Below are 13,593 nucleotides of genomic sequence, written 5' to 3' on the forward strand. Positions count from 1 at the left end.
CAAAGATATAAATCACAGAAATGCAAAACAAAGTGAAGAAAAAGCTTGAGAGACATAGCCTGGCAGAGAATTAAGACACCACATTCAAATACACGCAGCAAGGTTCATGGAGGAGGTGCCACATGGAGATGGGCATGGAAGGGTGGGTGGGGCCGCAGCAGGTGGAGACTGGAGGGAAAGAGGGCATTCTGTAAGCAGAGACACACAGCCGGGGAAACTGGGACAGATTTCCTTCTTGTGAAGATACCGTTTCACTAGAATATAGTACGTGAGATGATATAATAGAAGATGAGTCAGAAAAGTAGATTTTTCCGTATTATCCATGTGGAGAGTGTCATAGGTAATGCTGGACTGAGTAGTCTAAAGTCATGGGTTTGAGACCAGCAGTTACCATTTGACGTGTCTTTCTGTCAAGATAGCAGTAGACCACACTTCTGTCTATTTATGAAGTTAGAATTTAGAAACCCAAGTCTAGACCAAATTATGAAAACAATTAAGTTTGCATTTCTTTGGTAGAGTTTATGTCTCTTGTGACCTTCCACCACCGCCTTCTCCCTCATCTGGTTCTTCTAGAAAGAAAACTTGTGTCTGACCTCGTTCCTGGTGAGCACTGACTGATAATGTCTCAGGGATGGGGACAGTAGGCATGAGAGTTGTAAGGAGCATTTCCATGTTATCAGGAGGACTCTTAAAGCAAAAGGCTTCCGGACTCTAAGGAATCCCAGTATACGGGTGGAAGAGGAGGCAGCAGGGAAAAGAGTTTGCTGTGGCGAACATTGGCATGGACCCTTCCCGTCATAGAACGGAAACCTGTATCTACTACATGTCTCCCTTCTGTGGCTGACAGGGACTATTAGTTATTAGTGACAGCTTGACTCAGAGCGTGGATGACTCAGGACCAACCATTCCCAATAGTGGAAAACACTCAAAGTACAGCTGCCATGCTTAGCTTGTCATGTTCTCTTTGTAAACCAGTGAAGGGGCTTCAGGCCATTAGGATAGAGGGAAAAGAACTAAAAGCAGGAGGTTCTGGGTTTTAGATCCAGATGTAAGTAGCAGTTTTCACATTTGTTTCATAAAAGTGCCTCGAAATGTCCATATAAGTTCTAAGAGCCATTTCACCCCCCTCATATTATATGAGAAGGCATACATTGTGGGCCTCCCCTCCCTGGAGTGTGGCGGCAGAGAGGAATGTCCAGTCTCTGAGAGTTTCTTCCCGCACAGGGGGCTGCGGGGAGTTGAGAGCCGCGGGTGGATAATTGACAAGGGAACTGGGCGCCCGCCTCTTCAGTCAGCTCCACAAGGTGACATTCTGTCAGGAAGAAGTTCCGCTGGGCAGGTGGCCCTTGTGGATGATGCCGGGGGTGCCACCATTTGCAGGAAGGAGAGATCACATTCCGGAACGCGGCTCGGAAGCGGCGAGAGAGTAAGTTATAGATGATGGGGTTGACAGCTGAGCTCAGGTAGAAGAAGACACCTGGAGCGCAGGGGATTAAAGGGACATGGAGAAGCATAACTGTTTAACGAAGGCCTGGAATCCCCGTGACGGCCTCCTGTGGAGGTGATGATACATATAAGACTCTAACTGAGAATACAAAGTACCCTACTACCTGCGTACACAGGAATCTAGCACAGAGAGATTAAAGCGTCTTGGCAGAATTTAGACTGGCGAGGGATCTCACTGAGATGTTCTGCAACTTCCTTTAATCCCCACTTGTTTAATTAAAGAACATGTTCCTATAGCATTAATGAGAGATGCTTAACTATCAGAGGAAGAGAGATGTTTTCGTCTCATCGGAGTTGTGCTTAGATCTATACTTTGAAACTGGCAAGTAATGGAGGAATGGTAAATCAGTCAAGGCTTCGTCCCTGCTGAGATTCCTGATATGCTCAATATCTCTTCAGAGAAATATTTCCCAATGATCTTTCTTATTTAGCTTTTCTCCTTCAATGGTTCTTCCCATCTAATTTCCAGCTTTATTAAATCACTGCATTTTGTCATTTACTTGTCCCACTGAATGCCTTGCACAGCGCCACTTTCTTGTTTGGTATATGTGTATCCTTTATTACCATATCCGATCTGATTTCCCCAAAGCCCAAGAGGAATTAGTCTCCGATCTTGGCTCTTGCTTATTCTATGGCTTTAGACAGAATTGGCCCTTCAGTTTTTTTCTCTGCAAAACAGGAATGATAATGCAAGCCTAATTCACCTCCCTGGATTATTGTGAGGATATTGAGATACTGTCCACAGAGGGGCTGAAGATGGCTGAGAATATAGAGCAAGTGATAGAGACCATCATCAACATGTTTGCCATTGTCCTAATTTATTTACTTCAGGACACTGAGAGTGCCACATGCCCTGTGCACAGAATTGGGGAGAAAGAAATATTGAAGGAAAACATTTCTATGGACTGTTAATTCATTCAATAAATATTGATTGAACTCTTATTATGTGCCACAAATATTGAGGTACATTAGAAGGTAGTGGATTTAGAGTTTGCTTTCCAAGGACTTGGAATAATATTACAGAGGCAAGATCTCTGCCTAATATCAGTCCTTAATAATAGGATAATATGAAATACCTGTTAAAAGCAAGATATGGATACCAGCAGTCATGCTCTGGAAAGTCACATAATGGTATGATGGTCAGGAAAGATTTAATGGGCATGATTGGACGCTAGCCAGACCCTGAAATGGAGAGGTGATAGCTGGGGAAGAGAGGAGAGAGTACTGAAGGTAGAAGGCCTAACATGCCCAAATGTGCAGAGTCAGGAATGATGCAGAATGTGCAGGGCTCGCTCATTTACCAGTTTGACAGGCATATGGTCAGTGACCGGGAATATTGTAACTTGAGGATCAAAAACGCAGGTTGGGGGTAATTTCTATAGCATTTAAGGTTTCATCTGGTTGATATTGTAGGGGACGGCGAGGAGATCTCTTCACAGGAAAATATTATACATGCCATAATTTGGAAATCTTAGAATGGTTGTCTTGATACATTTGGAAAGGTGTAGTCACCTAGTCTAGTCTCATGAGATCTTAGAGCATTTTCTAAGTTATTTAAATACTCCCATTTTTCTCAGATTAAATAGCTATAAATCTTTTTGAGATTTTGCCCAGAATTATAAATAGTTTATCATGGCAGAAAGTTCTAATGTCCAAGTATAAGCTGAACATAGACCTTCTGAGTATAAAAGAAGGTGTAGAAAATAAATAATATATGTGGTATTCAATGTATATATGAATGCTCTTGTTTTTACTCTGTGCACCTCTGGAGCTTACCTTGCACAAATTGACGTTATCTTTCCTCTCTGAACCAGCTGGTGGCTAGCTGAGGCAGAGAGATAGAAGTGATTTGAACCTAAGCCTGACAGACACACTGATTGAGAAAGAGGGACCTATGTAGCCATTCTCTGCTCCATTTAGCCAAGAAAAACTTTAAACTTGAAGTTAGATGATTTGGTCCCAACCATTTCTTTCTTGTTCAATTGTTTCTTCAACAGTAAAATCATGATGATGAAATATACTTAACAACTTCATTGTGATCATTACAGAAAGATAAATAGCATTTTACGGCTTACAAGCCTTTTTACTAGCTAATATTTTGCTTCTTACCATCAGTCCATGGTTTATAGAGAGCAAGCATCATTGCCATTTTAGAGTTGAGGAAACTTTGGCATAAAGGAAGTCATGTCCTTCAGGATATTAATGGTGAAAGTGAAATGTAAATCCAGCTTCTCTGACTTAGTGACCTTCTTACCCCTATTTGCCTCATATTCTACAGTATCTTCAACAGCAATGTTAAAGTAGCCCAAAGGCCGACCTTGTCACACCATGAGTGATACCCCCTGGTTGGCTTTCATAAGGATCTAACACTTGCTGAAAACAACACAAGATTTCAGGGACATGGGTGTTTAATAAATAAGAACCAATTCAATCATGTTGCCATTGGAAAGAAAGCCAAAGGCAACACTCCTTAGAACATTTTCCTGCTTGAATCATCATGCGTAGTGCTGAGGTCTTCCATAAAGTTCTGTCTGAAGTAGTGATCTGGTACATTTCTTTTGGACCACTAATATACTTAATCGGTATTTAAATAAAATAAAAATCAAGTATCTTTGTCATAGTATAGCAGGTCCCCATGATAAATCAATATAACCAGACAGAACCTACTGCTTTAAGCCAGAGGAGGAAGCTGCAGTTACCTGGATACTTGTGATGGAACCAAAGGAGTTAAGGTTTTACCTGACACCACATGGATAAGATTGAACACAGCAGCCAGGGATTCAGTCCACTCTTCCACAAAGCTGAAGAAGAGCCGATCAATGTGGAATGGGGCCCAACAGATAGCAAACACTAAGACCAAGACAACTGAAAAAAAATGATAAATGGAAGAGCAAAAGGCAGTCGAAACAAGGATAGGCATCAAAGGCCCACAAGTCCATCCATTCCTTCCAGCATTTTCTCCTCTATCTGTGTTAAGTTGTAATTATTACAGACTAACTAGATTGCGAAGAGTGTCTATATAAAATACTTAAACATAAGAGTGAATTATATAGGATTTAGGATCAGTTTTCCATATGATTGCACAGGATTTCTTGTATAATGTAGATTTCCTTTAAAACATTTAAAATAGTATTCAGTTTATTCTGGAAACATTCTATGTGGAAAATAAATTATGTTGCATGTAGACTGTTGGAACCACATAAGTTGGTTATATAAATGGTTGGGTTCAAGCAATTGATGTCCTTTTAAGTCATAGATTAATAACAAACTAGTAAATATATTAATTTATCTTGTTACTCTAGAAAGAATTAGAAGCTTCTCTTAATCCAATCACTTAAAATTCTGTAAGGGGTGGGGGAGGAGAGAGAGAAGAGCTGTAAATATAATATTGCTTTGGAAACATCTTTTGATTGGGATGGGGATGTGTCTATTATATTAGATGTTTCTAGAGTACAGAATTGCTTCCAGATTCTTTTTATTTGCTCTTACTTTTTTATTTTGAAATAATTACAGATTCACAGGAGGTTGTACCTTTTAGAGTCTTATTTTCAGCACCTAAGACTGCAATTGGCGCTACTGTAGTCACTCTTTGGGGCATTTAGTCTCCACCAATATAAATGTATTTTTTTCTCTTCTGAAGTTATGAAATACGTTTCTTTCCCAAAACATGATGCTTGAGATTTGCCTCAAAATAATCTTGTATGGGTGAGGGGAGAGACAGGGATATAGGTGAAACAAGATTAGCTGTGAATTAATAATGTTTGAGACTGGGCGGTGGGTACACTAGTGCTTGTTGTACAGTTCTGTGTACTTATGAGCACATCTGAGCACAGTGTGCCATCGTCAATAGTACGTATATTTCCTGCTGGCTTTAAACATATTCAGAGTACATTGTTTGCCTGTGTGGTGCAGTTTCAGGAATATCTGGAAGCTCCTTCTGAACTTACCCCTTCAAGAAAAAGTCCCTAATCTGCTCATTACTGCTTACAACTCCCTTTAATTAAAAATTTAATTGCTTTAAAAAGGGAACCCTCCCCACCAAAGGCAAATACTTTACAGAACATTTTATCACTGTGACTTTAATGTGAATGTGCTTCAAGTCTTTTTGTGAGAGTAGATTATGATCAAGGAGAAAGGGGAGAGATAATGAAGACACAAGATTTCTTAACAGGGAAAGTCAGGTGCAAACAGGGTCTAAAACATTTCCAAGAAGATGGCTATTAGAGTTGAAATGATAAACTTTGGTGACTAGCACAGTTTTTCTTTGTTCATAAATGCCACGTAGTTACGGTGAGTGCTTTTTATACATATAAGCCTGGAGGATTTATTTCTTCCAAAACTTAGGCTTTGACTTGGAAAGTATATCATAAACCTCCTTTCTCCCATCACTATCTCCTTTAGGGTAGTGCTGGATCAAATATTTCTATAATATTCTTCTCAGAGAGAATGGATAGGTGCCTGAATACATAATTTTTAAACATCTACACAAAAGGGTGTAGTGTTTTATATAAAATCATGCAATATCATAGGTGGAATGACTCCATAGAGGTGCTCTTGGACCCCTGTTCTTAATCTGGGTTAAGGATTTCATGGAATCCAAGAATGGGGGTCGGGGTGCAATGGTCCCCTGAAATGAGTTGTAAAACATTTTGTGTATGTGCACTTGTACAGTTTCTGAGTGGAGCAGTCACAGCTTTCATTAAATTTTAAAATAAATACATAACAAAATAAGATAAAAAGCAAAAAGCATCTACTTATTTTACAGGGGAAAAGAGATGCTCAGAAACTCTGGGAATGGATGTGATTTGCCAAAAACCACACAGTATACTGTAGTGGGTGCAATTTAGGGTGTTGTTCTGAGTGTTAAAAATATAAATATTCAATAGAAACAAAATAGGAGAATTTTGATCCTGATCCTGGAAGCACTTTCTCAGTACCAAATGCCTAAATGCAACTCTTTTGCTTTTATAAACACGAACAACCAACCAAAAGGAGGACTCACATAGCATTTTGGTGACTGATTTTCTGGAGGGTCTTTGAATGTTTGCAGTTATTTCATCTGTCTCAAAGGTTTGGTCTTTCGTTAGCTGCAAGGGAAGTGGAAAGAAATGTTAAGAAAGAAAACATTTTTTTCCCCTTTCTGTGAAGGTCTGAGAAGTCTAATTCTAGCACTCATTCTGCAGACCAAAAACTGAGACATTAAATAAATGTAAGAATTTGTCAAGGCTTAACAATAAGATAAAAGTGGAATTGGATCCAGGTCGTATAACTCAACTGGACAGATGGATGTGGCCCAGTTACAGTGCAGCCACTGATCATCTGCTATTTTGTAGAACCCTTGTTATATACAGTGTGTTAATAGGTATTCCATGAAAAATGCGAAATTATGAAGTAAAACAAAAGTTAGATAGGCTTTTCCATTCATTCATTCATTCATTCATTCATTCAATAATTATTAGACATCTATTAGGATGTAATCCTTCTGCTATGTGCTGCGTAAGCAGTAGAAAACCAAAACAGGTATTATTTTTGTTTTTTGAGGTCTATGGTCTTCATTGAAAGTCTTCTCAGAGCCTTTAATATGCTAATGGGCATTATGAATCTTCACAGGGGAGAGTGTATCACCCTGCCCTCACGCCCACCTCCCACACCCTACATCCCTCACCCCAGCCTCAAATAGCGCTCCTTTGACTACACACTGCCTTTCCCAAACTCTTCAGCAGAATACCTAGTAGCATTTCGAGAAGCACAACTTGGGAGATTCTACTTTACTAATATTACTAATAAGAGTGCATATGTTTCTGAGTTTAGATGTTAAAAATACTCGTCCTCGTTGGAAGATATGGTGGTGCTTTAAGTAGCATCTGGAATGCTTAAGTGTTAACACTGCCTGTGCATGCAACCCTTCATGCTAGGTTCAAGTCCCACCTACTCCTGGGAGGTTTTGGGTCTGTGTAGCCCATTGTTCTCTCCTCCCTCTGAACCCCCTTAGCGCTGTAGATCTACATCAGTCACCTGGTTGTGGCATTTTTTTCTCTTTTATTTACATATTTTTAGTTTGTGGGGATAGTCAGCCAGATCAAGGAAGCTTTAAGGACTCATAATAAACTACCGTCACATATTTAGAAAAAAGTACAGTTTATATTTGCCAGTTGGTTCTCTAGGATTTATTATCCTCTTTTATTACCAGTAGTACCCTAATTTTCCTTTAGGGAATTTACTCCTTTTCCACTGTTAGCAATTAATTTGTATGCGCATGATCCCATCTCCAGCTCTAGGTTTAGTCCCTAAATAACTTAGCTACTAACTGTCCTTCAGTCACAGTGATTGGATAATGTGGACCAGTGAGTTTTCAGATATTTGCTTGTACTTCTAGGAATGGAAGTTTCATTTCTCTTTTATTGGGGCTGCCAGAGGGAGTCCTTCTTGTTCTTTGCATGTGAGTTCTGGAATTGCAACAGCTATATATTTTTTCCACCATAAGAAAAGTGTGTGGAGCCACCCATGAGCCACTGTGCAGATCTTGAGGTTGAAACAAATGTCATAGAAAGAAGAGCGCAAAAAAACCCAAAAAACAACAACAAAAACAAACAAACAGAAATAAAGCTAGGTCCTGATGACATTGCGTTTTACTAGAATGATCTTCACCCAGAGTCATCTGTACCTCTGGACTTTTTAGATCTATACTCCCCTTTTATATTTTGCCAGATTGACTTGGGATTCCCTCATTAGCAGTATAGGAAGTCCGGATGAATGGATTGAGGCCAACTTATTTTACATAGTTTTAGGGTTAGTTAGGATAAATTTATTGAGTTTTAAGTAGATATATTCCAGTTCAAGCCAAAGAAGAAATTTGTGTGGTTATATGTCACAACGGAGCAAACTGCTCTAAGAATCCATGTGCCTCAGTGTGTTTCGTGTCTCCCTAACAAACATGGAAGCTCTTAGAAGTCAGGTAGCTCTCCGTACCCCATCGACCCTAAAGCATCCAACGGGGTAATTAACAAACCCGGCCATCTGTCTCTAGACTATATTGGTGTTCTCTGCAATGCCCGTGTCTTCACAGAGTGAGAGATTGAAGCTCCTGTGAGATATGGCCCTTCAGGGTCACCCAGAACTTGGAAAGAAATGGGGGAAAGTATGGTGCGGTCATTAGGAACAGATGGGAGGAAACTGGAGGTGACAGATGTCATTAATGTAGTAGTAAAACAAAAAACGCAGGCAGAGTGCTTATCTCAGTGCCTGGCACATGATACCCAGTAAGTCATATGTTATTGTCCTGAGTCTACTCAAAAGACATAATAAAAACTGAATTTTTAATAAAATAGAGTTTTAAAAAAATAGCTGTGGGTCTAAACGTGGGGGTTTCTGAATCCCTTCTAGAAATTCTTCTTCTCAGAGTACCACTTGCCCACAAACAGTGCTTCTGCTGATACAAAGAGGCGGCCAGCTACACTGAGACAAAAAACATTGTGTTAAGGTAGGAGCAGGTGCATCGAACTGCAAATCTTACTAATTCCTCTTCAGTTAAATCTACTAAAGTTTCTAATTTGTTCCCATCTTTTAAAAAATGTGTCATTATTACAAGCTAGTTATAACATTATTGAATTGCAGTCCACAATTAAGAACAGTGAAAGAATATTGAGATCTATTAGTCATGTCTTTGGCTGGGTTTAACAGTTCTCATGGGGAATTTCTCTCAAGGAACAATGTCCTTGAATCAAACGTAAAGCAACCAGTTCATGCAATTCTTTTATGAACAGGCTTTCTATACAACGTAGTTTGCACTGGAAAGAAAACCATGAACACGTTAATCGTTGCTTACTTGTCAGCTTCCCTGGGTTACGGGGACACAACTAGCCGACTAGAGGAAGAGTGAAAAGCTGAATTCTTAGGCATGTTACACTAGGCATGTTACATGTTGTTCCAACACAGTTGGAGGGGGTTGACATAGTCGAATAGAACCCAAACAACTTGTCTAGCCAATATTTAGTGCTGCTTTATTTTTTGAATAATTTCATTTCCCTTGACAAAGTAGGTATTCAACCATCAATTATTTCCACTCACCCCCAAACTTCTATTTTAAAAGTAAAGTTACAGAAAGAGCAGTGAAACATTGTGGCTACTATGTAAGGAGTTCAGAGGGCTTCCCATCCCACTCCCTTTAGCTGTGGAGGACAAAAGGTGAAGGGGAGGTCCATGGGGGATGATTATGATTCAGGTTAATCTATTATCCCGATCAGTTGTTTATAGGGTTACAGTCATTCCACCAGCTGTTTGTGTGTATACTCTGTGGAGACAGAACTTCAGAATATCAAGATACAATCATAGCTTTTGTGTAAATATCTTTACAATCTGAATAATTTTTTATTTATTTTTAAGAAGTCAGTCCAACTCTGTTTGGCATGGATGAATTCTGCAACAATTCATAATACATTGCTCTTTGACTCAAGCATGAATGCTGCATGCAGGAGATATAAGAAGTTGGTGAGAGCTTCTGCAGAGCTGCCTCCCAGATGGGAGGAACTGGCCCTGGGGTTGTCTATTTTCTGTCTCCATCAAGGTTGAAATTTGGAGAACATGCGTCCTGGGTTGAAGCAGCACTGAATGGTCATCTGTGAGCATACATGGGGCTCTCCTCCTCCTTCCCTGGTCCTGGGATTTCATCAGTCTTTGGTCTTTTGCCTTCTGAAGGCAGTGGGTCTGAGAGTCTATCATAACTTGAGATTTGCCAAGGGAATAAAAAACTTAATAATCCTCAGAGTTGCTTATGCCTTTTAAAAATCTCTTAAATCAAAAAGGCCCCTTGAGAGAATGTTTCTGGGTCTCTTGCTTTGAAGGTAGAGAAGCTAAAGTCCAGCAAAGAGGGGAATAATTTAATTCATTCATTCATTCACTCATTGAGAGAAAGATATCAAGGCATCCCCAAGTATAGAATTTTAAATTGGGATACATCCAGGGAAGAGAAACCACCATGAACCATGAGCACCTACACAAGATCAGGTGTAGCTAGGGCATCAGGGAGAGAGCTTCCCTGAGGAAGTGTCAGTGAAGTGTGATTTGAAGGATCAGTGGGAGTTAGAAGGGTGAAAGGGATTGTTGTGGTAGGTGGTAGGAACATTTCAGGCAAAGATATAGCAAAAGGCATAGCACGTGCAAAGGCCTTCAGGCCAATGACACAGACGATGACCTATCTCCTGACTTCGGTCTCGAGATCTTTAAATTCCTCTAGGAGTGACTTTCTAAGCACAGAGTCTCTTCTTTTTGTCATTTGGGTGATACCTCCTTCTTCCTGAGAACAATATGCTGGGAGGCGCATTACATTCACAAAGCAAACTCGGGTGGGTTCTAAGCTGTTGTCTGAGCTGTCGCTTAGCTCCTGATACAAGGTAGCTGTAGATTCGTGACAACAAAATAAAATGAGTAACTGGTTGTGGGTTGGGGGGTGTTTGTGTTTCCTACTCAGTTAAATAAATATTTCATCCAAATTGATCCAGGATAGGTGATTGTTTGGTGTTGGATGAGATGGTATTGATTAGTTTGGAGTGGAGATTTCTCATGGGAACTCATGGTATTTATAATCACGTAGAAGTCCTTTCCCCCAAGTGAAATGCACAGGGCATTCTAAAGACATGATTGTGAGCTGGTCTGGGTGACATATGTGTCTGGAAATATAGGAGCCAGCCCTCCTGGAGGAGACAGGCATAGCTCTCTGATTAGATTTTCTCCTGTGTCCAGACATCTGTGTACTTAGAATTTGTCTTTCCTACTTAAACCTTGCCATTCACCTTAGGCCCAGTAGGTATCCACCAATGACATGAAAGTATATTAATGATCACATGATAGATGGTGTCAGAACCATATGGACGTATAGGATGTGAATGTGATGTCTACTTTGTTTCTCTTTCATTTGTAACTCACATTGCTCCTGCTTAATTTTGTTCCTATTCTTTTTTTTTTTTTTTTAAGGAATCACAGACTGTTAGAGCTATCAGGAGCCTTAAATATGATCTGAAGTGACCTTTTCTTTTTATAAATGTGAAAACTAATTCTAGAAGAGAATCATATGGCTTGCCTAAAGGCATGTTATATGTGAGCTTCAGACCTGAAAGTCTAAATGGTCTTACACCTGTTTCCTACCCAAGATGCCTCCTTAAATGGGTATAAAACTGACACAGTCAGGCTTCATCTCCATGAAGTTGGGTTCAGACTATAGTAGGAGAGGAACTGTATAGACTCACCCCTGCCCTCATCAACAATAATTTCTCTCAGCTAATTTAGATCCAGAAAGAAAAAAGAAAAAAAAGGAAACCAGTGTACCATGATGAGCGCAGGAAAGAAACCTCTAATTATAAGATATGTTGCAAACTCAAGGATAATTTTCTATTAACCCTGCTGTCTCTTATTCACACCATCTTCTACTCTATCTTGTGCACTCTGTTTACCTCCCCTCCCCTAAATCTCTACCTTCTCAAGAGAAGTTCAGGTTATCTGACTTAGGCTCTATTTTTGCATTTTAACCTGATATTTCAACCAGAGTCAAAGCAACCAGAGGAAAGGATCTGACTTTAAAACTGTATACACGTTTGTCTTGGATCGTGAAACAGGCAGGAAGAGCTTCTGTTTTCCTCAGACCAAGTTGGTGCAGAGGAAACTTTCAATGCAGCAGTAGATCTGGGCAGGAAAGACATCAGGTGTGAAACAGTCCCTCCAGGGGTGGCTGCCTGTGCTATTTAAAATGAGACTGTACCTCAGACCTGCTGAATCAGAGTTTCCCTGGGGGAGGGGCCTGCCCTTTGGTACCCATAGTAAGATTTTGAGGCGATTTGTTGGAACACCCGGGTTTGAGAACCACAACCACAATAATGCATCATTGTGGTTACTGTGTGTCCAACTGAGGCAAGTCCTTTGACTTCCGAGTTCCCTCCCTCTGAGCTCATTCTGTTTTTCTCAATGTTCCCTTCCAGTTTTGAATTTTCTCCAATTCTAAGTTTTTCTTAGAAAACTGAGTCAGTGAGAAAGGAAGGGATGCTGCCCTGAGCCAGCCAGCTTGGATACTCACTCTGAGCCCCATGAGGTAGTAGAGAACACTGATGAGGGTCATGGGGAGGATGTAGAAGAGGAAGGAGGTGATCTGGATGATGAGATTATAGATCCACATGGGCTTGATGACCGTACAGGTGGCGGAGCCCGGGACCAAGGACCCGTTGGGGAAGTAGTGGAGCTTGATGCCGTGGATGCTGGTGTTGGGCAGAGAGAAGAGGACGGAGAAGCCCCAGACAACGCCCAGCACCCTGAGGGCCCTCCGCCTGGTGCTTTCTAGCTTGGCGCGGAAAGGGTGGCAGATGGCCACGTAGCGCTCCACGCTGACCGTGGTGACACTGAGGATGGAGGAGAAGCACACAGTTTCAAAGAGGGCAGTCTTGAAGTAGCAGCCCACGGGCCCGAACAGGAAGGGGTAGTTACGCCACATCTCGTAGACTTCCAGGGGCATCCCAAGGAGCAGGACCAGGAGGTCAGAGACAGCCAAACTGAAGAGGTAGTAGTTGGTGGGCGTCTTCATAGTCTGGTGCCGAAGAATCACCAGGCACACCAGGAGATTGCCGGTGACCCCAACCACAAAAATCAGCGCGTACACCACAGTCATCGGGAGGAAGAGGTGGCTGCGCTGAGGGCCGCAGAGAAAGGTCAGGTAGTCCTCTGTGCTGTTCAGGTATTTCTGGAATGGATCTTCCTGGTCGTGCTGGGGGATCCAGGAAACATTCTCATATTTTCCCATCACTGACATGACAATCCAAGACCTGAGCTTCCTTTGGCATGAGCCTCTGTCCCAAGATAAGCCAGAAAGGAAAGAGAAAGCAGACAGGAAAGCACAGAGCCAGTGCAGGAGGCGGGAGAGGGGGAGTGCTTCTGCCAGGATCTCTTTTGAAGAGCCCCCAGACAGAAGCCCCGCCCCTCCACAGGCTCTGGGCCAATGAGCGTGTGTCAGACAGAGGCGAGGCCAGCTTTGCGTGCAGGGAGCTGCAGAGGAGGGGGCGAAACAGAGCTGGCAGACGGTGGCACTAACTTAAACAAGGTGTGGGCACT

The 13,593-nt window shown here is 41.4% G+C and overlaps 1 protein-coding gene across 1 annotated transcript; it reads right to left on the reverse strand.

Annotated features, from left to right (window-relative positions):
• Positions 1 to 1,127: 1,127 nt before the first annotated feature.
• Positions 1,128 to 13,294, reverse strand: NMUR2 (neuromedin U receptor 2). The gene is made up of 4 exons (XM_090290263.1): positions 12,569 to 13,294; positions 6,509 to 6,593; positions 4,246 to 4,371; positions 1,128 to 1,477 (listed from the first exon to the last, which is right to left on the reverse strand). The coding sequence occupies exons 1-4, from the start codon at positions 13,292 to 13,294 to the stop codon at positions 1,128 to 1,130; spliced, it is 1,287 nt and encodes a 428-aa protein (XP_090146389.1).
• Positions 13,295 to 13,593: the final 299 nt, after the last annotated feature.

This window comes from Furipterus horrens, unplaced genomic scaffold, assembly GCF_987537825.1.
Source record: "Furipterus horrens unplaced genomic scaffold, mFurHor1.1.pri manual_scaffold_10, whole genome shotgun sequence".
Lineage (NCBI taxonomy): Eukaryota > Metazoa > Chordata > Mammalia > Chiroptera > Furipteridae > Furipterus > Furipterus horrens.